Below are 23,883 nucleotides of genomic sequence, written 5' to 3' on the forward strand. Positions count from 1 at the left end.
AGACAGAGCATATAACAGCACAGTCAGTTTACAGATTACTGATTAGAACGCGAGTCTTTACACCTAACCTGTTATTCAAGTCTTAAAGTGACCGACAACGTGAGTGGAAGGAGCATTAAGCCCAGGTTAAAGAGATGTGTACTGTCTCCAGACAGTAGAGTAAGCGAGGTTTAGCAAACACAGGCAAGTCACGGGGGTTACAGACAGTGTGTCAATATCTATCACATGAGCTTGGGAATCTTCGTCCCTGGCTCCAGTGGAAATATTTTCAATGCAGGAATTAGAACTACTTACTGCGTAATTCGGAGAACACTTTGTGCCAGGTCAGGATTTGTTTCAATGGAAGCAGTCACCAACGTTGTGAGCAAAGTCAAGTACCAAATCGCAGAAGCATCAGATACTGACACTCCAGGTTTCTTCACAACCTGGTATCCCATAGTCTTAAGCCCATGAATCCTCGTGTCGCAACCGTCACCGTGGCAGCGTTTAATGTTGATCTGTACAACTTATTGGAAAAAGACAAAAAATAATCACTGCCATCTCCTTGCCCTTTTGTGCCTACTCTGCAAAATTAATTTAACTGCTTTTATGTAAATTGTTTTTAATTATGAAAATGCATGGGCTAATAAAGATACCTTAACTTTACATATCAAATTAATTTTCATTCTGGTCACGCAGTTACTTATAATGAGCTGAACTCTGGAGAGATGCCAATAGCGATGCTGTCAGTTCATCTGTCAAGTCCATGAAATTTCTTTGAACTTTCACTATGGTCAGGTTTGCTCAAATTTAGCAATAATTAAAGCGAGTATAGGTTTTGCAGCGTGTATGAGCTTTAGACCCTAGTCACATACAATAGTCACGTCCATGTGCTTGCTCCCGGTCAGTTTTGTGTAGTCAGATATAAATCCCACGACTTTCCGATTCATTAATCTACATTCAAGCATAAATTTTTTAATGCTTAAAATGAACGGATAGAAACTCGTAGGCAGGAGATGTATAATTTCCTGACGCGTGTTCCGGAAAAGTGTTTTTTATGGGGTGGCACGGATGGTTAGCACTGCCACCTCACAGTGCCAGGGAGTCCAGGTTTGATTCCCAGCTTGATCATTGTGTGGAGTTTGCACATTCTTCCCCTGTCTGCGTGGGTTTCCTCCGGGTGCCCTGGTTTCCTTCCACAGTCTGAAAGACGTGCTGGTTAGGTGCGTTGACCAGAACAGGCACCCGAGTGTGACAACTAGGGGAATTTCACAGTGACTTCATTGCTGTGTTAATGTGAGCCTTACTTGTGACTAAAGAATAAACTTTTACTTTAAATTCCAGATTTGTTTTCAGAAGGTGTGTAATTTTCTGGTGTGTGTTCCTAGAGATGTGCAATTTCCAGGTGTGTTTCCAGCAGCTGCTTAACATCCTGATGTGTGATCCTAAAGGTGTGTAATTTCCACATGTAATTTCATGAAAGTATGTAATTTCTGGGTGTGCATTCCTGGAGGTACGTAAATCCCTGGAGGTGGATAATCCCCTGGAGCTGTGCACTTCAGAAGGTGCGTAATTTCCTGGTGTAATTTCGTGGATGTGATTTCTGGAGGTGTGTAAATCCCTGGAGGTGGATAATTTTCTGGAGGTGTGTAAATCCCTGGATTGGCTAATTCCCTGGGAGGTGTGTAAATCCCTGGAGGTGGGTGAATTTCTGGGGGTGTGTAATTCCCTGATGCGTGTTCCTGGAGCTGTGCACTTCAGAAGGAGTGTAACTTCCTGATGCGCCATTTCCTGAAGGTGTGTAATTTTCTGGTGTGTTTCTCTAAAGGTAATTTCCAGTAAGAGCATTATTTTCCTGGAACTGTATAATTTTGTGGTATATGTTTGTAATTTCCTGATGTGTATTGCAGAGTTGTTTTCGAAATATTTTTGAAAAAACAAACAAGTTCTTAAATCTTCACAAGCTCAGGGAACAAACATTTCACCTTTCACCAGCATGCTGGGAAAATGTGCAACTGCACCTGCTCAAGATGTGCATCTGTGAAAGTCTTATTTTTTACTTTTTAGGTGAAGGTAATTAGAAGATTTAACTGGAAATTAGAAGATTCAAGTACAAAGAAAAATGACAGTCAAAATTGTTTGACAAAATGTACGGAGCATAGTGGTATCGTCACTGGACTAGTATTGAAGAGGTCCAGGCTGATGCCCTGAGAATATCAGTTCAAATCTCACCATGATAGCTGGTGGAATTTAAAACCAATTAATAGATCTGTAACTGAATGTACAAGTCATGGGTTTGGAAGATGCCATCTAAGGAGTCTTGGTGAGCCCCTGCAATGCATCTTGTAGATGGTACATATGGCTGCCACTGTCAGTGGTGCAGGGAGTAAACGTTTGTGGAAGGGGTAGCAGTCAAAGAGACTGCTTTGTCCTGGATGGTGTCAAACATCTTCAGTGTTGTTTGGAGCAGCACCTATCCGGGCAAGTGGAGAGTAGTCCATCACACTCCTGACTTGTGCCTTGTAGATGGGTGCTCAGAGTTTAGAGAGTCAGGGAGTGAGTTGCTCTGTGCAGAATTCCCAACCTCTGACCTGCTCAGGTAGCCATCCATGCCTGGCCTGGGCTATATATGACTCCAGAGGCACAACGATGTAGTTGACCTTTAACTGTCCCCTGAAAAGGCCTTTCAATACACTCAGTTCAAAGGCTATTAGCACAGACAACAAAAGCTGAGCAATACCCATATCCCATGAAAGAATAAATAAACCTTGGTTAGTTAACCAACAAGCCATCATGGTTGAAGGTTGGTATTGTAAAATACCAGTTTTGGACATATTAATTTGCAGTCTTCTATTAGACAAGTAGTACACATGAAGTGCATGCCATAAATAATAATTTTACTGATATGCAAAATGTATAAAGCTGTATATGTTTTGTATGCACATTTGAGGTTACAACCCTTTAAAAAGAACAGAAAGGATTTAAATTTGTACATTGTACAGACATGCAAAAGGCATGATAGAATTGCTCAGCACAGGAGGCCATTCTGACATTATTTGTGCTTGCTCATTGAAAGTAGTAATCAATTTGTCCCACTCCCCTGCTCTTTCTCCAGGATCCTGTATTTCGTTTCAAGTGTTTATCCAGTTCCCTTTTGAATACGTAAGGCAGCATTTCAGACAAGTCCCAGAATACAACATGTCTATTTCATCAGTCTACACAAATTGTTAGGCCAAAGAAAATGGATAGTACAGTAACTAAATAACATACACTCTGTTTCACCTGCCCAGCTACAATAATCAATGCCGAGGTAGCTATTTTCCTTCTTCCTGCTTGTATTTGGAACAACTTTGTCAAATTAAATGGAATGAATTAAGAAAGGAGCTGTACTGTTAAATAAAAAGTTACTCCATACCTCCAGGCATGAGCGAAACATTATGACTTAGAATGTCATCGTGTCATTTCTATCAATCATGTTAAAGATTCTACATCAATGAGGGAAATCTGATATAGACCTATACTAAAAACCATGTTATTTAACTTCTTGTTTAATGAGAGGCACATTTAAACTGAAGCGGTGTGTCTCAGGGATCGACGCTGGGTCCACTGTTACTTGTCATTTATGTTTATGATTTGGATGATAATATAGAAGACATGGTTAGTAGGTCTGCAGATGACACCAAGATTGGTGGCAGTGTGGATACTGAAGAAGGTTATCTCGGATTGCAACGGATCTTGATCAATTGGGTCAGTGGGCTGACAAAGAACAACCCAGCACGGGAAACAGGCCCTTCGGCCCAACAAGCCCGCTGACGAATGGCAGATGGAGTTTAATTTAGATAAATGCGAGGTGATGCATTTTGGTAGATGGAACCAGGGCAGGACTTACTCAGTTAATGGTAGGGTCCTGGGGGGAGCTCCAGAACAAAAAGATCTAGGGGTACAGGTTCTCGACTCCTTGAAAGTGGAGTCACAGGTGGGCAGAGTGGTGAAGAAGGCATTCATTGGTCAGAACACTGAATACAGGTTAATATCCTGATCTGAACCCAAATCAAAATTCTGTACAATTACTTGGGTGGCTGATGTTTGCGTTTTCTAGTAGAGTGACGTATCCGGTCATATTACTGGGAATACGGACATCACGAATTTCCTGCAGGTTGCTGGGGTTCCTTCCCAAGGACACGGTCACCTGCTGCGGCATGTAACTTTGATCACTAGCTGAGACTGCGATTGACAGGTGTTTCAAGACAACATCAGGCTTTAACCGCAACCTACAAAACAAAGAAAAACGTACATATACGACAGTGCACATTGGTGAACAAAGCACCACACAATAACAGGATAGCATTGCATTTATTCTCCCCGCCCCTCAGTTGGCAGTCCAGAGGTTGACAATTGGTCGGTCTCAGTGGGCCTTTCTTTTCTGAGCAGGGAAGGGCGACAGAGAAACAAGAAAGGCGTCACCACCGTGAATCATCTTGTGACAATTGCTTTAATAAACAGCAAAGCAAAAGGCAGAAATTGAAACTCAAACAAAATCAGCAAAGGCTAAGGTGGGTCAGTCAGCAACTGTGGAGGGAATAGACAAGTTGATATTTCAGGTGCGGGCCCATTCAACAAAGCTTTAAGGTTACAGCATTGAACTGGACAACCTTCTGGTACAATAAAGGATGATAAAATTCATAAGTTCATCAGATACAGGAGCAGAATTAGGCCATCTGCTCCGCCATTCGATCATGGCTGATATGCTCCTCATCCCCATTTTCCTGCCTTCTCCCTCTAACCCCTCAACCCAAGACTAATTAAAAATCTGTCTAACTCCTCCTTACATTTACTCACTGTCCCAGCATCCACTGTACTTTGGGGTAGCAAATACCACAGATTCACAACCCTTTGGGAGAAGCAGTTTAGCCTCTCCTCAAATCTGTTTTAAATTTGCTACCCCATATCCTGAAATAGCATGAAATAAACAAATTTCAGCAGAACAGGAAGTTATTGGGCCCTGCCAACCCACACCAAACCCAATCCATCACAGGATCTGATCTTGCATGTTCGTGTTGTCTTCTCAAACAACTCCCATTTTCTTGTTTTCTCCTCACACTTTTAAATCTTCATGATAAAGAATGCTTCCAAATGCATTGTGGGAAGGTGTGCCATATTCCAAAACCACAACCTCTAGGATCTACAGGCATTTAGAGGAATAAGGACTGATTAGGATCTACAGGCATTTAGAGACACAAGGACTGATTGGGGTCTACAGGCATTTAGAGACACAAGGACTGATTAGGGTCTACAGGCATTTAGAGACACAAGGACTGATTAGGGTCTACAGGCATTTAGAGACACAAGGGCTGATTAGGGTCTACAGGCATTTAGAGACACAAGGACTGATTAGGGTCTACAGGCATTTAGAGACACAAGGACTGATTAGGATCTACAGGCATTTAGAGAGGCAAGGACTGATTAGAGACAGTCAGCATGGCTTTGACTGGAAAATCACGTCACACAAATTTGATTGAGTTTTTTGAAGAGGTAACCAAGAAGGTAGATGAGGGCAGTGGAGCTGATGTTGTCGACATGAACTTTAGCAAGGCCTTTGACGAGATACTGCATGGTATGTGTTGCATAAACTTAAATCTCACAGTGGCTAAATGGATACAAAACTGACTCGGTGACAGAAGCCAGATAGTGGTTGCAGGAGTGTTTTTCAAACTGGAGATCTGTGACCAGCGGTGTGTCTGAGAGATTGGTGCTGGGTCCACTGTTATTTGTCATTTATATTTATGATTTGGATGAGAATATAGGAGACATGGATAATAAGTTTGCAGATGATGCTAAGATTGGTGGCATAGTGGACAGTGAAGAAGGTTATCGCGGATTGCAACGGATCTTGATCAATTGGGCCAGTGGGCTGACGAATGGCAAATGGAGTTAAATTTAGACAAATACAAGGTGATGCATTTTGGTAGATGGAACCAGGGCAGGACTTATTCAGTAAATGGTAGAGCGTTGAGGAGAGCTCCAGAACAAAAAGATCTAGGGGTACAGGTTCTTGGCTCCTTGAGAGTGGAATCATAGGTGGACAGAGTGGTGAAGAAGGCATTCATTGGTCAGAACACTGAATACCATGGTTGGGACATTTTGTTGAAGTGTACAAGACATTGCTAAGGCCACACTTGGAATACTGTGTACAGTTCAGGTCACCCTATTATAAAAAGGATATTATTAAGCTAGAGAGCATGCAGAAAAGATTTACTAGGATGCTACTGGGACTTGACGGTTTGGGTTAAAAGGAAAGTCTGGATAGATCGGGGCTTTCTTCTCTGCAGTGTAGGAGGCTGAGGGATGATCTTATACAAGTCTATAAAACAACGAGGGGCACAGATCAGCTAGATAGTCAATATATTTTCCCAAAGGTCAGGGAGTCTAAAACTAAACAGCATAGGCTTAAGGTGAGATGGGAGATACACAAAAGGGTCCAGAAGGGCATTTTTTTTTTCACACAGAGGGTCATGAGTGCCTGGAACAAGCTGCGAGAGGTAGTAGTAGAGAATGGCTCAATTTTGTCTTTTAAAAAGCATTTAGATAGTTACATGGGTAAGATGCATATAGAGGGATAGGGCCAAATGCGGGCAATTGGAACCAGCTTAGGGATTTAAAAAAAAGAGGGCAGCATGGACAAGTTGGGCCGAAGGGCCTGTTTCCATGCTATAAACCTCTATGACTCTAGAAGAACAAGGGCAGCAGACACATGGGGACACCACTATTACCTGGAAGTTTTCCTCCAAGTCACTCAGCATCCTGATGTGAAAGTATGTCACGTCCCTTCACTGGCGCTGTGTCATAATCCTAGAACTCTCTCTCTAACAGCACTGTGGGTATACCTATGTCACAGGAACTGCAGCAATTTAAGAAGCTAGCTCACGGTCACCTTCTCAAGGGAAATTAGGGATGAGCAATAAGTGCTGGTCTACTCAGTGATGCCCAAACCCCATCAATAAAAAAAATTCCAAAGATATTTCACAAGAAAATGATTTTTCTATTCTCTCCCTTTTTAACTTAACGCTCAACATGATGATTTCATTGTATTTACCAACTGAAATTGTCAATGTTTATCTGTCTACCCATCAAATGGTCCCTCAATTTTCTCAATTCCATAGAACCATAAAATCCCGACAATGCAGAAGGAGCCTATTAAACCCATCGGGTCTGTACTGACTCTCGGAAGGTACATCCTTCCCAGGCTCTGCCCTATCCCCGTAATCCCACGTATTTAGCACGGCCAATCTACCTAATTTACACGTTTTTAGAAGAGGAAACGAGATCACCTGGAAGAAACACATGCAGACACGGGAGAACATGCAAACTTCAGACTGACAGTCAACCGAGGCTGGATTTGAACCTGGTCCCTGGCATCGAGAGGTTACCGCACTAACCGCTCTGCTGCCGCCACGCAAATACAGCCCAGGCTGATCTCACCTTCCGTCGTAGCTCTTGGTATCATTATAGTAAATTTGTGTTTTACTTTTGCCGAACATAACCTCTCTCCCCTGTGGTGAGGAACCTAAAATTGTATCCATTACCCTATCCAGAATCCATTCCAGATATAACAGCTACTTAGAATTTTATAGCACAACGTTATGCTTGGGGTAAGTGCCTGTGCGCTGAAGGTGGACAAAACAGGACAACGGAAATTTATACAGAGAAAGAAACAAAGAAACAGACAAGCAAAAAAAGATTAAAAATAGTAAAATAATGTTAGCACTGAAGTGTATACGGTGATGTATATGACTGAATCTGGCTAAAACATCAACATGAGGAGTGATGCCAGAGGAAGAAACCAAGCAAAAAAGCAAAGTGAGTCCCAGGCTATTGAACGAAGCTTGGACTCTGCTGCACTGAATGCCAATGAGGTTAGGGATGCTGTATGGTTTTTGGAAAAATTGGAACATTTTCATGGGTTTGATGACCCAATAAACGATCATAATTAGCTGCGTCAGAAATCAAAATGGCAGCATGAATCACTTTGGAAGTTATAATTCCGCAATGGGACTGAAATTGCAGCCCTCAGACTCATTAGTTTGTGGAACCGCGGAGCCGCAATGCAGCAAATCAGTAAGCTTAAGCTGCTGGTTTGATCCCGAGGAGAGTGTGATGCTTGATTTTCTCCTCTCTCCAGAGAGGCTTTTAGTTCACAATAGTACAAATTTACATGTGGCATGTTATATGTGAAATGTAATTATGTAGGAAAGTGTAAGAGGACCAGACAGAGCTGTGTTTCTCTGTGGCTGAAAAGCTTTATGACACACAATGTCTAGACTCATGCACGTTATAGCATCAGTTTCCAATTTAACATTTCTGGAGCAGCTAAGGTCACGGGGAAGGTTTTGCTTTCCAAGCCCAACATTTCGACTGAAATTAACCTTCTTCATTTCAACTTTTTACAAAGTGAGCCCAAAAATTATCTTTGGCTGATTGTTTTACATAAAATCCTTACAGTGCAAAAGGCCAATCGGCCCACTGAGTCTTCACTGACGCAATATTTAAAAATATTAATTAGAATTTAATATTTTTAATGCGGTTGACTCTTAACTGCCCCCTGAAATGGCCTAGCAAGGCATTCGGCCAAAGGCAATCAGGAATGAGTAATAAATGCTGGCCTTGTAAACGATACCCACATCCCAAGAAAGAATAAAAAGGACTTAGACTGGATGTGTAGATTAAATTGTTATTACAAAAATGATGTCTATATTTGACAAGATGATTTGTACTCCATTTCCCTTAAAAATGGTACAAATGATTAAATAATTTCAATCTTTGCGCATGAACACAATTTCGTCTGGTCTAGCAGGCAAATCTCCACTACCACAAGACTGCTGACCTGATCCAGTGTGAGCACGAACTCCCATCTGACTGCCAGTAGGAAGTTGTTTCTCCATTGGTCATCTTGTCGATATCAGTGGAGTTTGAGGAAGCTTCTATGGTGGTGTAGCACTTGGTTACCATCTTCAACTTATCCAGTTCTCGATCACCATTTATATCTGCAGAACACTGAATATTTTGTTCTGTAAGGAGTTAAGAAATACATTTAAATTATAACAGCACACTCGAATAACTGAAAAAATGATAGCCTGGCTTTGGCGTCTTGGATTCAGTCATAGTGAGAGTTTAAAAAAAAATACATTTTATCTCCAAAATTATTTTCCAGTTTACTTGGGTTCAATTGTTGCAGTGGCCAAGTTGTCAAATTAAATATTTGAATGGCTTGGATGAAACATGTGGCTTTATTTTGGGACGTATCTTCCAGGCTTCCTTTCATATCATTAATTACACTGACAGACTTCAAAACAGAACGGACAGTTTTCACTGGAGAGGACAAAACCCAGCAGCTAAAAGAAACTGACGTGCGTTCATTGCTCATCTCTGCACATTACAGAGTTCCACCGAAAAGTCATAATTTCTTTCTCTCTCAAGGAAAACAATTGCCTGTCTGAATTCTGTCAAGGACTACTTTTGGTTTTACGGAGGCTCCCTTTTCATTTTCACAAATCAAGGTGACCCGATTTCAACTCAAGGCACGTGCATGCAGAAACATATTTCATACACATAGACAGTACCATAGAACCATAGCATCCTTACAGAAGAAGGCCATTCAGCCCATTGAGTCTGCATCTACTTTCAAAGAGCATTTTACGAAGGGTCAGGCCCACCACCAGCACCCCCATCTCTGTAACCCTGCATATTTATCATGGCCAATTCATCTAACCTGCACATCTTTGGACTGTAGGAGGAAACTCCCCACAGGGAGAACGTGCAAACACCAAGAAGAGAGTCACCCAAGGCCAGAACTGAACCCGGGTCCCTGGCAGCGTGAGGCAGCCCCCTGATCAGCTCCTACCCTTCCCCTTGACACACAATTGTTTATGCATTTCCCTCTTCCTTCCCCAAGTCTCAGCTATTTTCTCCTAGTGCTAACTTTCATTTCATTTTGAGCTGCTGATGGCTCTCCCTCTCTTCCTGGTTTGTTGTCAGGACTTTGTAAATTACAGGAGATTATATCGACATCAGCTGTCAATCAAAGCACATCTGCAATCCCCACCCTGTGACCCACAGCACACAGACAGAGAACACAATCTACACAATTTTAAATATGTATGTGTTAGTGCTTGGGATTTTCTCTCAATCTTTCCAGGATTGCCAGAAAATTACTGACCTGCAAATAAGTCAGGGTTTGGAGCATTCTAAATCACTCACTCCAATTCTTTTAACCAGACCTGTGTTTCCAGTCTTACTCCACCTCGCTACCCATCTGCTTTTGACGTGCCTCCTCTAGAATAAAAATAACGTTGACCCTGACAGCAAACAGGCACAAATGATTTGGGAGTGTCACGGTGGCACAGTGCTGCCTCACAGTGCCGGGTTCAATTCCGGCCTCCGCTTATTGTCTGTACAGAGTTTGCACATTCTCCCCATGTTTGCGTGGGTTTCCTCCAGTTCCTCCCACATTCCAAAGATATGCAGGTTAGGTGGATTGGCTATCCTAAATTGAGCCGTCGTGACCAAAAACACATAGGTTAAGTGGATTGGCCAAGTTAAATAGTCCTTTTGTGTCCCATGATGTGTAGATTAGTGGGGTAAATACACAGAGTTACGGAGATAGGGCATGGACGGGATGCTCTGTCGGAGCAGACACGACGGGTCAAATACGCTAACATCGGCCCTGGAAGGGAGCAGGACAATGCAAGAAGATGCAAAAGCAATGCCACAGGCCAGTGACCCAGTCGCAAAAGTGCAAAGATCTCCCAGAGAGAACCTAACACTGTATATGCTGGATTGGATCACAGAACCACCACAGTGCAGATGAAGGCCATTCAGCCCATTGATCTTACACCGGCTACAATCCCACCCAGGCTCCATTCCCGCAACCCTACATATTTACCCTGCTAATCCCCTGACACTAGAGTCAATTTAGCATGGTCAATCAACCTAACCCATACATCATTAGACTGTGGTAGGAAACAGGAGCACACAGAGGAAACCCACACAGACACAGGGAGAATGTGCAAACTCCACATAGACAGTGGGTCAAGGCCAGAATTGAATCCGGGTCACTGGCGCTGTGAGGCAACAGTGCCACCCAATACAAATCACAAGGAAAGGAAACATAGCAACCTCTGAATCCACTACTCTCCTTTCTTGCTTGGGTCCTTGCTTTCTGTTGGATTAAGGATTCTGTTGGAATAAGGATCTTATTGAATGGCGGGGCAGGCTCGAAGGGCTAGGTGGCCTACTCCTGCTCCTATTTCTTATGTTCTTATGCTGCAACAGAAGGGCCAAGTCTAAGAACCACCCTGAGAATTCTGAACAACTGGTGTATCGGGATTGGGATGGGGGGGAATTCTTTCCTTTCAATGTTTTAAATTTTTCGACCCAATCTTTGATCTTTCTCAAGCTATTTGTATGGTTTTGGGAACGAATTCGCCTGACACCTCAAGCATTTTGAGCCCTGTTTCACAGATATCTAAGCTAGTGAAAAAATCTCTCCGTGGTAGCCTGAAACAAAGACTCTAAAAGTAGATAAACTCCAAAACGCATTTGCTAAACTGCTTCAAAGGTATTTGATTGGTTGTAAAGCAATTGGGGATATCCAAAACGAACAAAACGAACAGAAGTAGACCGATCAGTCCTTCCTAGCTGCTCTGTCATTCCCAGTGCGATACAATTTAAAATTCTTTTTTATTTACTGGTGACTCCAAAACCATATTCCATATTTCTTGGACAGTGTACAGATTTTAAATTGCTCTGTAACCTCATTTATTCCAGTATTGTTAGTCATCCAGTTATAAGATTCAGGGAAAGTAGACAAATAAGTTTCATCAGCAATTTTAATTTGCCCGCAGATTTATAGAATTGGGAATGTTTCGGAAATAAGTAGCAGCTTTTATGCAATCAAAAAATCATGGATAGATCCCTCAAACTTATAAAATCAGAGGTTTACAGCATGGAAACAGGCCCTTCAGCCCAACTTGTCCATGCTGCCCTTTTTTATTTAAAACCCCTAAGCTAATCCCAATTGCCCGCATTTGGCTCATATCCCTCTATACCGATCCTACCCATGTAACTATCCAAATGCTTTTTAAAAGACAAAATTGTACCTGCCTCTACTACTACTTCTGGCAGCTTGTTCCAGACACTCACCACCCTCTGTGTGAAAACATTGCCTCTCTGGACACTTTTGTATCTCTCCCCTCTCACCTTAAACATACACCCTCTAGTTTTAGATTGCCCCAACTTTGTGAAAAGATATTGACTATTTAGCTGATCTGTGCCCCTCGTTATTTTATAGACCTCTATAAATAAGATCACCCCTCTCAGCCTCCTACGCTCCAGAGAAAAAAAGTCCCAGTCTATCCAGTCTCTTCTTAATAACTCAATCCATTCACGTCCTCGTAGCATCCAAGTAACTTGATTCGACCACCATTTTCCAGTGAACCATCTGGGCTTCAGCTATTAAAAGTGGTAAGATCTAAATAAAAGCAAACCCCCAAGTTTATTGCAAACATTGGCTGCATTGAAAATTCAATTTTTTCCAATTCCCTATCCTTTCACTATCATCATTCATAGAATGGTTTCTGAGCAAGTTTTGGAACACCTTTCATTAATCAAAGCATCTAACTGAAACATTAATTGGAATCAATAATGTGCAGAATCGATCCTGTTCAGGGCAGCACGGTAGCACAGTGGTTAGCACTGCTGCTTCACAGCTCCAGGGACCTGGGTTCGATTCTTGCCTTGGATCACTGTCTGTGTGGAGTTTGCACATTCTCGTGTCTGCATGGGTTTCCTCCGGTTTCCTCCCACAGTGCAAAGATGTGCGGGTTAGGTTGATGGGCCATGCTAAAAATTGCCCCTTAGGTCATGAGATGTGTAGGTTAGAGGGATTAGTGGGTAACATATGTAGGGATATGGGAGTAGGGTCTGGGTGGGATTGTGGTCGGTGCAGATTCGATGGGCTGAATGGCCTCCTTCTGCACCTTAGGATTTCTATGATTTCTAAGAAAAAGACTTTGACAACTTACACTCTAAATTTCAGAGGAAATTCTTTGTTCTCTGAATATTATGGAATCTAATTGGCAATATTTAGAACTTGACTGGCAAATCACTCTTGCATCAATTCAATCTTCTGATAACTTGATTCACTGCTTGAAAATTGCTCCTGCCGGTCAGGTGTTTCCAGATTTGATTCCCAATATATCTAAAATGGTTTATCCCGGCTGGGAATTACAGTTGGTTTTTGCCCCACTGACCAGGAATGGACAGGGTGGAGAAATAAATTAACCGAAATGCCAGCATCTGATCAATATCCTGTGACTTATGCTGGAGGAGGGAATCGGTAATGGTCATTCTCTTTCGTCTCAAGCAAATAGATATCAGAATTTTACACCAAGCGTATCAAGGCTCACCAAATTACTCCACAATTTATTAAAGAAGCTTGTAGATATTTGACATTTGCCTGGACTAAAACGTTTAACTTTCTCTAGGCGAAATCTAGCCCCCGGTTCACCACAGGGACAAATCCCATGATAGCCTCTAAATCTCAAAAATGGGATTGGTGCTGGCAAGATGCCCTTTTGAGGTCATCCCTGCCCACTGCTGGTGATGTGGATGCAAACCCGATTCCCATTAATTTGAATAAACGTCGATGTATTTAAAGGGTTTTAAATAGTGTCTGCTCATGATAATATCATCCTCCTCTACCATTCTCCCACTTCTCCTCCCCGCGGCAGTATGATATCACGCCGACACAAATCACTACTAGTTTTCAAAAACAAAAACCAGTCGTGAGTGACCACACCTATAGGCCTGAGGGACACTGCGGGGCAGTGACAGGGGGCAGTGTCGAGGGAGTACACAAAGGAGGCGGTGCCAATGGGCCTCCTCTATTTGGGTTGGGTTCCCCTTATGTGTGGTGGTGGTGGAGGGTGAGGGGAAGAGCCCCGTTGACAGAGTGCGGGGTGGAGGGGGTGGCCTTATATGTAATTTTGGGATTGTACCCCGGCCAGCATTTTGAATTTGCACAGAGTACCATTAAAAGGTGCCTGTGAAGCCAGCGAGTTTCACAATGCTTTTCTCACCTGAGCTAGCACACTCAGCAATTTTGGGGAACTCCTGCCCCATGACAGAGGCAAGGTTAGGAGAAATCTCTTTTCACAGAGGGTCACTGGGGCTCGGAATTTCTTTGCTACAGAGTGTTGTTGAGGCCAAGAACGTCTCTCCAAATTTATATTATAGATTTGAAAAATACACTATCACGAGGAGACATTAGTCAATGAAACTAATTTTGAATCATTCTAACAAAGAACCGGCAGTGACACGATAGCCCAAAACAAAATCCTTCACCTGCGCTGTTGAACTTGTCTTTAACCTAGTTTCTACAATATTAACATTAATATTACCATGTTTATATCGGCTCCAACGAGGTATACATTTCATCATTGTAGATTGATGTTATAAACATAGCGTGCTACTGACTGATGGAATGCTAAATAATATGGTATTTACCTAAACTCCCTCTTGGCCAAATTACATAATAGGACCCAAGACAAAAAGTAGGTTTCAGAGTTAAATCAGTTAAATAAGAGTTAAATTCTGGACTGATCTGTATAATAATAGAATTATATTGGGTCAGAAGTTGCTGTCAAAGCAATGGTAAGGCTAATGGCACTCGCCATTAATTAGGTTTAAATAGTACAGTGAATTCAAGAAAGGAGGCGTGCGGTTAAAACCCAACATCCTCCAAGTTCTGCCTCTCTTCCATTACCTTTGCAAATATAACTTGCCCTGTCTGCCTCATCATTGAGAAATATTAAATGCCATGCCGTTGCTGTGTTTGTGGGGTAGATACAAGGTAAACTTGGCACTGAGAGTTAAGTCTCATCATCACAAGTTTAAGTATCCTTTTAACACCATGATAATTGCTAAGTAATGCCAGATAACCACTCTACCACCGAAGATTAATCATTAGAAATGTGAAATCTCATTCCTCCAGGTAGTAATAGTTCTTGCAAATATTAAATGATACATGAATCAGCAGGGGAGAGGGACATGGACGACAGAGGCAAGAAAATATCAAACAGGCATCTGTGTTGGCACAGGCTTGGTGGGCCAAAGGGCATGTTGCTGTGCTATACTGTTCTTTGTTTGTTAAATATGTCAAATTTTAAAATGTATTACTTTTTCATTCTCTTTCTTTATCTAAGACTTTGATTCTGGCCTTGGGTGACTGTCTGGGTGGAGTCTGTGTCTGCATGATTTCCTTCTGGGTGCTCCAGTTTCCTCCCACAGTCCCAAGATGTGCAGGTTAGGTGGACTGGCCACGTTAAGTTATTCCTCAATCTCAAGATGTGCAGGTTAGGTGGACTGGTCATGGTAAATGGGCGGACCTGAGTGGGATGCTCTCTCAGACAGAGTCAGAGACACGATAAGCCAAATGGCCTCTTTACGTACTCTAGGGATTCTATGGTATGTGCACACGTGTGCTTACCTTATTGTTTGATCCCCTTCTTCCCTGTCCTTTCGCTCCCCTCTCTTTATAAATTTTTGACATCTTTTTGTCAATCATCACATTCTGCACACAAACACTGGCCTCAAACAACGTCATAGGGCAATTACTCAACGTAGGAAACACAAAATAAGCAGAATGTTGGAACTGTTTTGAAAAATACGGTGAGTGCACATGTAATAAAAACCGGTGAGGCTATCTGTCCACGTAACAGAGGGATTAAGTTTAGGAGAGGGATTGAGTTTAGGAGTCGGGAGGTAATGCTGCAACTTTATAAGACCCTTGTCAGGCCTCACTTGGGGTACTGTGCGCAGTTCTGGTCGCCTCACTGTAGGAAGGACATAGAAGCTATTGAAAGGGTACAGAGGAGATTTACAAGGATGTTGCCTGGATTGGGAGGCATGCCTTATGAAGATAGGTTGAGGGAGCTGGGACGTCCAGTACTTCCCCGGAGCGGAGAAGCTACGACATCTTCTCCGGAGTCTTCAACATATCATTGATGAAGACGAACATCTCGCCAGGGCCATCCCCACACCCCCACTTCTTGCTTTCAGACAACCACACAACCTCAAACAGACCATTGTTCGCAGCAAACTACCCAGCCTTCAGGAGAACAGTGACCACAATACCACACAACCCTGTCACAGCAACCTCTGCAAGACATGCCGGATCATCGACATGGATACCATCATCACACGTGAGAATACCATCCACCAGGTACATGGTAAATACTCTTGCAACTCGGCCAACATTGTCTACCTGATACGTTGCAAGAAAGGATGTCCCGAAGCATGGTACATTGGGGAGACCATGCAGACGCTACGACAACGGATGAATGAACATCGCTCGACAGTCACCAGGCAAGACTGTTCCCTTCCTGTTGGCGAACACTTCAGTGGTCACGGGCATTCAGCCTCTGACCTTCGGGTAAGCATTCTCCAAGGCGGCCTTCACGACACACGACAGCGCAGAGTCGCTGAGCAGAGACTGATAGCCAAGTTCCGCACACATGAGGACGGTCTCAACAGGGATCTTGGGTTCATGTCGCACTATCTGTAACCCCCGTGACTTGCCTGGGTTTGCAAAACCTCACTTACTGTACTGTCTGGAGACAATACACATCTCTTTAAACTGTGATCAGTGCTCCTACCACTCACATTATCAGCCACTTCAGGTCTTGAACAGCAGGTTAGGTGTAAGGATTCGCATTTTAATCAGTAATCTCTAAACTGTCTGTGCTTTATATGCTCTGTCTGAGGCCAGAACTCTCCATTCACCTGACGAAGAGGGTAACCCCTCGAAAGCTTGCGAGTATATTATCAAATAAATAGGTTGGACTAAAACCTGGTGTTGTCAGACTTTTTACTGTGTTTACGCCAGTCCAACGCCGGCATACCCACATCGAGACGAAGGTTGACAGGCGACCTGATAGAGGTTTATAAAACGTTGAGAGGAATAGATAGGGTGGATTCTCACAGGCTATTTCCCCGGGTTGAAATGGTCGCTACGAGAGGACACAGATTAAAGGTGCGGGGAGGCAAGTACAGAAGTGATGTTAGGGGTAAGTTTTTCACTCAGAGGGTGGTGAGTGAATGGAATCGGCTGCCGTCAGTGGTGGTGGAGGTGAACTCGCTGGGGTCTTTTGAAAGACTTCTGGATGAGTATATGGGATTTAGTGGGATTGGGGTGTAGCCAAACAGGCCACCTAAATTGGCGTTTTGTAAAGCACTCTGGGATAACTGGGCAAGAAACTAAACCGACAGGCTGCAGTTTAAAGACAGACAAACAGGCTGCAACCCTGATGAGCGAATACACAGGATATGGGCCATCTCCAGGATGAAAGAGACTGTCTGATCACACTGGGTTGTGTGCCAGACGTAAAGGCACCGTGAATCCTTATTTAGGAGGAAGGTATGTGGCCTATGTGCCTACAACACCTACAGGCATGGCCGCCAGGGACACACCCAGAGATCGGTGTGGTAGCACCTGATTGGACTCTTATCGATCAGGGTGATCAAGTCCTGATCGATTGATTGGCAATGGCCGAAAAAAGGGCGTGAAGCCAAATGGGGTATAAAGGATGCTGCACAACCAGGAAGCTCTCTCTCTCGGACCCCCACGAACAAGCTACAACGACGGAGAGCCACCACACCTGAGGAGGGAGGAAAGAAAGAAGATCAGAGCCAGGGTACCACACCAGACTAAAGGACCAGACTATGCAGACAACTACCAAGACCAGCATACAGATAAAGGCCAGTATCTGTTTGGGTATTTGTCAGTCACACACAATTAAGTCAAGGTCTTGTATTGTACTTGAATTCTAGTATTTTCTGTAAGATAACTTATTGTTGGTCGGGTGGGTGATTATTGATTGTGTGGGTTTAAATAAATATTGTTTGTACTAATAAGACGTCTACTCAAAGTTATTTGTCCACCGTATAAGGGTTAAAACAGGCTGATTTTTACAACAGGGGGTTATAGATAGGTCTATGGATTGGTAGGTGTTGATGTGATCGGCGCAACTCGTGGGCCGAAGGGCCTGTTTGTGCTGTAGTGTTTTATGTTCTACGTAACAGTTTAACACAAATAGGAAATGGCCTCATATCACCAATTCTCCTTTGCCACCATTGCAACCTTCATGTCCGAAGATGCTCAATATCTAAGCAGTTAAGAGAAAAACCTCACTAACCAGATATCAAACAGCAAATGAAGATAATGACAGATTGTTACTTTCCAAATACTTCTAGTAGGATGGTGGCTCTAAATTACAACAACTCTGAAGCATCTGCTCATGTCCAATCCATATGCTGATGGATACAATGTTTGAAAGGAAAAAAGCCCTTATATTACTGAGTTCATAAAACAAAAACTTCTCTCTGCACAGTTTATTTCCCTACACAGGGAGAAGCAAGATCTTTACCAGAGGCCAGTCACTGATTATTGCCAAATTCTGTCAGCAGACATCTCTCAGCTCAATATGCTACATGGAAGAATCACAACTGTAAACATTCCCAAGTTCACCTTATTCATCAGCCGCCAAGTCAAAGTTACAAAAATATGCTTTAGCAAAAGCTAACATCAACAAGTTATGTAGCTTCCCTGACAAACATGACTCAGGCAGTACAACCTCCTCTGGTATCTGCTGCCCATTAATGACCTCTGATCACAACAGATATGGGCAACTCCAAAAATAATATTTACTCCAAAACTGTTGCCTGGCATGGATGGACTGAGTTCCGAGGAAAGGTTGGAGAAAGCGGGGCTCTTCTCCTTAGAAAGACGGAGATTAAGGGGTAACATGATAGAGGTATATAAAATACTGAAGGGAATAGATAGAGTAAACAGTGGTAGGCTTTTCCCTAGATTGGGGACAATTACGAGAGATCACGATGTAAGGGTGAGGGGGGAGAAGTATAATTTGGAAACGAGAGGAAGGTTTTTCACGCAGAGGGTCGTGGGGGTATGGAACACGCTACCGAGTAGGGTGGTGGAGGCAGTTATGTTGGACTTGTTTAAGGTTTACTTAGACAGACACACGAGCGAAGCAAGGATGGAAGGTTATAGTAGAGGGTATTAAGTAGGGTCAGAGCCTCGGGACGACACCGGAAATGTAGTTTTATATGTTAACGTATTGTCTTTTATTCCACAGGGTCGGTCCACCTTGTTGTCAAACGAGGGGCATGCACACGGTGGGTCGTGTGTGGGCTGCTCTTGGAGGTTCCGGGAGTGGCCTAGTACTTCGTGTCGTTGTGTGAGCTTAAACCTGGACCAGCAGATGGGCACCGCAACAGCTCAGAGACTATCACTGCTAGCTGTGCAGATACATGGATTTGGGCCTGTGTCTGTGGGAGTTTGCGCATTCTCCCTGTGGTTGCGTGGGTTTCCTCCGGGCGCTCCAGTTTCCTCCCACACCCCAAAGATGTGCTCTTAGGCTGATTGGTGTACCAAATTGACACTATTCTCCCCTGAATCTGGCTACATTAGGGGTTCCACTCACATACACACAGGGCGGGGTAGGTGTGGGAAGATGCAGCGGCGTGGGCTCGTTGGGCCGAAGGGCCTGTTCCCCGTGCTGGGATGTTCTTTGTTCTCTTTGTTCTTTGGTATTTCTCGTCTTGGTGAAATGACTTTAGAAGGTTTCCAGGGACTAATTAATTTGTAGGTTGTTAAGAATGTTACTTGGTGCTCTCCCTTAAGTGATACTGACTAGCCTTGCCCATGGCACCCTGTGTAAATAAGAATTCAACACCTGCTTAGCTTTACTGCCACTTATAAAAAGCAATGGTTTTCCAGTGACGTGGAGCGCAATCCCAAGGCACCTTTGAAAGAGAAAAGGTGTAATGTGGAGAAAACAATGCTAATGCTTAAACCAAAACACTGATCATAATGCGGATTCATAAAAAAATCAATTTTAAACACCCAAAGATCATTATTCTTTACTCTCACAGCGCCAGGATCCAGATTTGATTCCGGCCTTGGGTGACTGTGAGCAGTTTCCATGTTCTCCCCATGTCTGAGTGCGTTTCCTCCCATAGTCCAAAAAATGTGCAGGGTAGGTGGATTGGCCAGGCTAAGTCATCTCTTGTTGCCCGGAGATGCGTAGGTTAGGTGGATTGGCAGGAGAAATACATGGGGAGGGCTTGGGTGGGGTGCTCTTCTGGGGTCTGCAGTGCAGACTCGATGGGCCAAATGGCCTCTTCCTGCACTGCAGAGATTCTATGATTCTTTCAAATCCATGGTTAATCAGTTTAATAAGCCTTGCTAGTCCCACAGAAACACTATTATGCCTCAAAGACCATAGCACCTTACCATTTTTTTTCTCCAACAGCTGCTTTAAGCAATCCTTCAAGACAGAGGAACGCATGGCACATATATTATTATAACTGTCCATCATGGGGAATGGAATTGCATTACTTGGAATTCGGTTCCTGTGGAGGAAACGCAAGATTTTTGCAGCATGAACACCCATGCGTTCCTTATTTTTTGAAAAGATGTCAACAAACCCTAGAAGAAGAAAATAAAGAGGAATAAATACAAAACAAAGCAAACTTGCAATTAATGAAAATCACTTCCACCACCTGATCTGCGAAACCAGAAAACACTCCCCACCATCGTAAAATACACAGTATAACTTGCGAACAAAGTCAGTTAGATTAAGTCCCGACAAACAGGTCACTTCAGAACAATCCCAAGCAACAACAGGCAATCTTTTTTCCAAAAGAAGTTTAAAAGCTGGTAATTAGATCAGCCCAGATGTTTTTAAAGTTTTCAAACATGATCAAGTAACCGGTCAGTATATCTTCATGCTGAAAATATAACCAACAATTAGAAAGCAGAGTAGGTACCATCAAACCGGTATTTTCAAAATAACACTACTAACTGCAATGAAACAGGCCCAATATTTTATATTTTTGTTCAAAATTATGACATTTATAACTGTGTTCAGTTGATGAAATCGCAAGCAGACAACTAATATCATTTACTGAAAATCAGACATGGAATGAGGCAGACTGTACAGGGACAGCAGCAAGACCCATCAAACAAATCACTCCCCTCCATCTAGGTTACCTTAGAAAGGTCATGAAAATTAGACGGTGGTGCAAAAGTGCTGAGATCCTCAGAACAGCAACTTTTTCATTTATTTATGAGATGTGAGCATTGCTGACTCCCCAGATGCCCTTGAGGTGATTCGCTAAGTCATTTCAGAGGGTATTTGAGAGTCACCCGCATTGTTACGGGTCTGAAATCACAGGTAGGTCAGACTGGGTACAGACTGCAGATTTCCTTCCCTATAGGATATTAGTGAACCAGATGGGTTTTTACGACAATCGATGATGTCAGCAGTAGACTTCTGATTCCAGATTTTTACTGAATTCAAATTTTCACCATCTGCTACGGTAGAATTCGGACCCGGCTTTCCAGCGCAATACTCTGGATCTCTGGATTACTAGTCCAGCGCCAATACCACTATTTCATCGCTTTCTCATTATGGATGCAGGTGTCACTGTCAAAGCCAGCAACGTTGACCACTCCTAATTGCACTGGAACTTGGTGGCTTCCTAGGAAATTTCAGAAGGGCAGTTAAGAGTGAGCCACATTGCTTTGGAATCTGGACTCACACATAGGCCAGAACAGGGAACTATGGTAGATTTCACTGCCTAAAAAAGGACATTAGTGAACCAGATGGATTTTTACAACTGATGATAGTTTCATGGTCATTCACTAATGAGATTAGCTTTTAATTCCATATTTTATTAATTGAATTTAAATTCCAACAATTGCCATAGTGGGCTTAGTCTGGATTATCAGTCCAGTGGAATTACCACTACACCACCACGATACCCCAAGAGTAAAAGGTGACGACAGGATGTTAGAACGTAACCAATGGTAACACTGGAACTGTTGTAGTGTGACCAATAGTAACATGCTTTAAGGGTCAGCTGACTCAGTAAACTATGTAACCAATGACAAAATGATATGGTGGTCAGCTGACTCAGTATAAATAAGAAGCTGCTGGGATTTGTGGGAGCTTGGAATGGCCCAGGGTGAGGCCCCAAGTGTTGGGAGTAATTCAGTTTCTTTATTAAATCTTTTTCTTTGATTTAAGTTGGAGTAAGTCTCGTCTTATTTTATTACCTACAACTGAAGAGTTCCTTCTGGCGTATCAACATATTAAAGGCACAAATGAAACAGACCAGTCACTAGTCCGGATGCCTGAAATTAGACTATTCAAGAAGGCATTCTACAGAGAGCTGAACTCTTTTGCTCAGATCATTAGAATTTAGATTCTCTAAATATAGTGTGGCAGCTAAACTGGCGTATGGAGCATGATGCCCGCAGCGGGAAGGAAATGAGAGAAGATATTCTATAGTGGCGTAACAGAGAGAGGTCAGCCCTCAGGTACAAACTGGTTGCAGTGAAAAAGATCATTAGAATGAATTGCACATTGATCTCAGCCTCAACTGGAGTTCCAAGTCTGTGCAAGGGTTGCTAAATGTAACCAAGACAATGGGCTTCAGTGTCGCTGCACTAGGGGAAAACAAGAACTAAATGGGTTCCCACATTCCAGTGACCTTTATTAGCAAGCATGTACCTGTGTTTAGCTTCGATGCCTGTACAATGAACAGCCTGCCGACATTCACAGAGCAATGCCTCAGCAAGCAGGAAGGAAATATAAAAGATGAAAATACTTGCACTGATATGAAGATAAAACTGCAGGACACAAGTCAGTTAATACGAAGACAGTCAGAATGGAAAAGGAGTAGCCGTGATAGTGAAGGATGGCGTAAGAACATTAGTGAGAAAAGATCTCAGGTCAGAAGATTAGGAGTAGAATCAGTACGGGTGCAGGTTAGGAATTACAGGGTCAGAAAATGCATTGTGTAGCAGTTTACAGGCCTGTGAATAATCATCACATCAATGGACATGGCATTAAGAAATAAAAATACAAAAGGCAATGTAATAACTGTCAGGACTTTAACCTTCATCCAACAAATCAAATTAGCAAATTCAGTTTGGGAGAGGAGTTTTGCTTTCATAACAACACACTGTGGAACCAAGAAGGAATAAGACTACTTTAAATCTAGTACTGTGCATTGAGGCATCTTTAATTAGTAATCTCGTAGTTAAAGATCCTCTGGCAAAAAGACGATCGTAACACAACTGAATTTTATATTAAGCGTGAAAGCAACATACTCCAGTTCCAAGTGAGAATCTTAAGCTTAAAAACAGCCGAGGTCATAGATGTGAGGGGAGAGCTTGCAGAGATTAATTAGGTAAATTCGCTAAAACGCATGGCGACAAGTTAACAATGGGAAACATTTCAAGAACAAGTCAAATATTCAATAAAAATACATTCCAGTAAAGAACAAAATCTTAGCAGAAAGATTCATCCATGGCTTACGAGGGAAATAAGGATAGATTAAAAGAAGAGGCTTATAATGCTACAACGTAACGAGTAGAGTTGACCGAGGAGAACCAGCGGACGTGGTTTATTTAGACTTTCAGAAGGCTTTCGACAAGGTCTCACACAACAGACTACGATGTAAAATTAAAGCACGTGGGACTGCAGATAATGTCTTGAGGTGGATAGAAGTTAGGAAGCAAAGAGTTGACATAAATGAGTCTTTTTCTGATTGGCAGTCACTGACTAATGGGGTACCACAGGGATCTGTACTCAGACCCTAACTGTTCACATTATATATTAATGATTTGCTCAAGGGAACTAAATGTATTATCTCCAAATTTTCAAATGATAGAAAATTGGATGGGAGGGTGAGCTGTCAGGAGGATTCAGAGATGCTTCAGTGTGATTTGGACAGGCTGAGTGTGTGGGCGTGTGC

The 23,883-nt window shown here is 42.8% G+C and overlaps 1 protein-coding gene across 3 annotated transcripts in view; it reads right to left on the reverse strand.

Moving 5' to 3' along the window:
- Positions 1-23,883, reverse strand: part of zzef1 (zinc finger, ZZ-type with EF hand domain 1) — a 242,207-nt gene that overhangs the window by 193,768 nt on the left and 24,556 nt on the right. For all 3 annotated transcript variants that reach the window (XM_080211009.1, XM_080211011.1, XM_080211012.1), the window contains exons 3-6: positions 20,351-20,545; positions 8,861-9,044; positions 4,051-4,250; positions 295-505 (exon numbers count right to left, since the gene is read on the reverse strand). In XM_080211009.1, the coding sequence (XP_080067135.1) occupies positions 295-505; positions 4,051-4,250; positions 8,861-9,044; positions 20,351-20,545 (790 nt within the window). The remainder of the gene's footprint in view (positions 1-294; positions 506-4,050; positions 4,251-8,860; positions 9,045-20,350; positions 20,546-23,883) is intronic.

This window comes from Carcharhinus amblyrhynchos, chromosome 23 (genome assembly GCF_965287045.1).
Source record: "Carcharhinus amblyrhynchos chromosome 23, sCarAmb.v2.hapA, whole genome shotgun sequence".
Lineage (NCBI taxonomy): Eukaryota > Metazoa > Chordata > Chondrichthyes > Carcharhiniformes > Carcharhinidae > Carcharhinus > Carcharhinus amblyrhynchos.